This window comes from Aplysia californica, unplaced genomic scaffold, assembly GCF_000002075.1.
Source record: "Aplysia californica isolate F4 #8 unplaced genomic scaffold, AplCal3.0 scaffold00503, whole genome shotgun sequence".
Classification (NCBI taxonomy): domain Eukaryota; kingdom Metazoa; phylum Mollusca; class Gastropoda; order Aplysiida; family Aplysiidae; genus Aplysia; species Aplysia californica.
The window spans coordinates 193568-195074 of NW_004797773.1; the positions used below are offsets into that span (position 1 = coordinate 193568).

Genomic DNA, 1507 nt, shown 5'->3' on the forward strand with positions numbered 1-1507 from the left:
TTGTTCTTATATATTTTTTAAATTGTATTTATATTTATTGTTTTTATTTTATAATTATAGGCGAGGTGGTTGGATGCTCCAAATTGACGTGGACACTGACAAAGGTGGACTCACTTTGAACAAGAACTTCATGATCGACTTCGGAGAGGAACCCTATGGCCCCGTGCTAGGCCATGAGATACGCTACCCAGGCGGAGACTGCACCTCCGACATTTGGCTGTAGGCTGGGGCCACAGAGAAAGAAAAAGGACAGACAAGGCAAGGAGGGGATTTTCCTCCATGGATAAAGCCGCCATGATTGGATGATAATTTGTTATGTCTACACAAGGGAAGCTTCATGAATAAAGATCAATAGTGCTGTTTTTCTTTCTTTTCTTTTGTCGTTGTCGATGTTGTCTCTGGGTTTTTTGGTGGGTTTTTTTATGGCGGGGGGGGGAGCGGTTTGGTATTGTCTTTTTTATCTATTCATTGTAGTGATAGAGACGGCTGTTTAAAACTGAAAAAGTGTTTCTAACTACAACACTTTGAAAAAAAATTCATAGGTGTTTTTAACCACGCCTTTACAAAATAAAGGTATGCATAAAGTATTTGTTTTTCTTTTCTCTTTTCCGGGATTTTATAAAAAAATTTGTTTTATGAATTTGGAAAGTTAAGTGGCTGTAACTGTAATGTACAGTAACACATTTAAAACTCGTTGTTTTCAGAAGTTTTGACATTTCAAGTCGGTAATAGTTTGCTGTATTGACCTGCTTACATTTCATATAATACTAGCATTGCTTATTAATCCTGAAATATTTCTACTGTAATTTGATATGACAGAGATATTGGCACAGCACACAACAGAGAACATTTCTCCCATCAGTGAGAATGATGCTGTGACCGTTCACCTTTTTGTTGTCACTTGTTATGATATTACTTGTATGATACATGTAAATATTATCTGTATCAGATTGGAAACAGGAAGCTCAATGAAATGTCACGATCTTCAGTCATTTGGTGTTGTTATCATATATAAATTTATTTTTTTATAATGAAAAAATTTTTTTTGTTGGTATTAAGTAAACCATCTGTCTGCTGGGATGTTGTATCCCACTCAATGCAGGGTGGCCCAGACAGGCAAGGTTGAAGTAGCCTGCCTCTTTAAAAGATCTATATTGTTTCTGTGAATGTATAAAGCATTCGTAGTCATTACAATAAATCTTTATTATATTTTTTACACAATTAATCACTTGCCAATCTCATACAGGTCCAACATCCATTCAAAAAGGGATTGGTAGTATCTTATACAGTGTATTCTACATTGCTCATGGTATGGGATCCACATGTAGAATCTGTTCATATTTTGTCCTGGGGACATCGCAGTCCTGGATGTGAAGTTTGGCAGGGGTTTTATATTTTTGCTCTAATTTGAGGAAGAATTTTGAGCTTGAGAATTCATGAAAAAAAATGTTTTTGCAGATGCAATACCTGCCACCAATTAAAAGATATCAAACGATTTAGCCAATCC

General features: G+C 35.7%; 1 protein-coding gene across 1 annotated transcript in view; it reads left to right on the top strand.

Annotated features, from left to right (window-relative positions):
• The window catches only part of LOC101857432 (methanethiol oxidase), a gene marked incomplete in the record, with an annotated part of 26770 nt that extends 25731 nt beyond the window's left edge, over window positions 1-1039 (top strand). The window contains 1 exon segment of the mRNA XM_013086781.2: window positions 61-1039. Within this exon segment, the coding sequence (XP_012942235.1) occupies window positions 61-223 (163 nt within the window).
• Window positions 1040-1507: the final 468 nt, after the last annotated feature.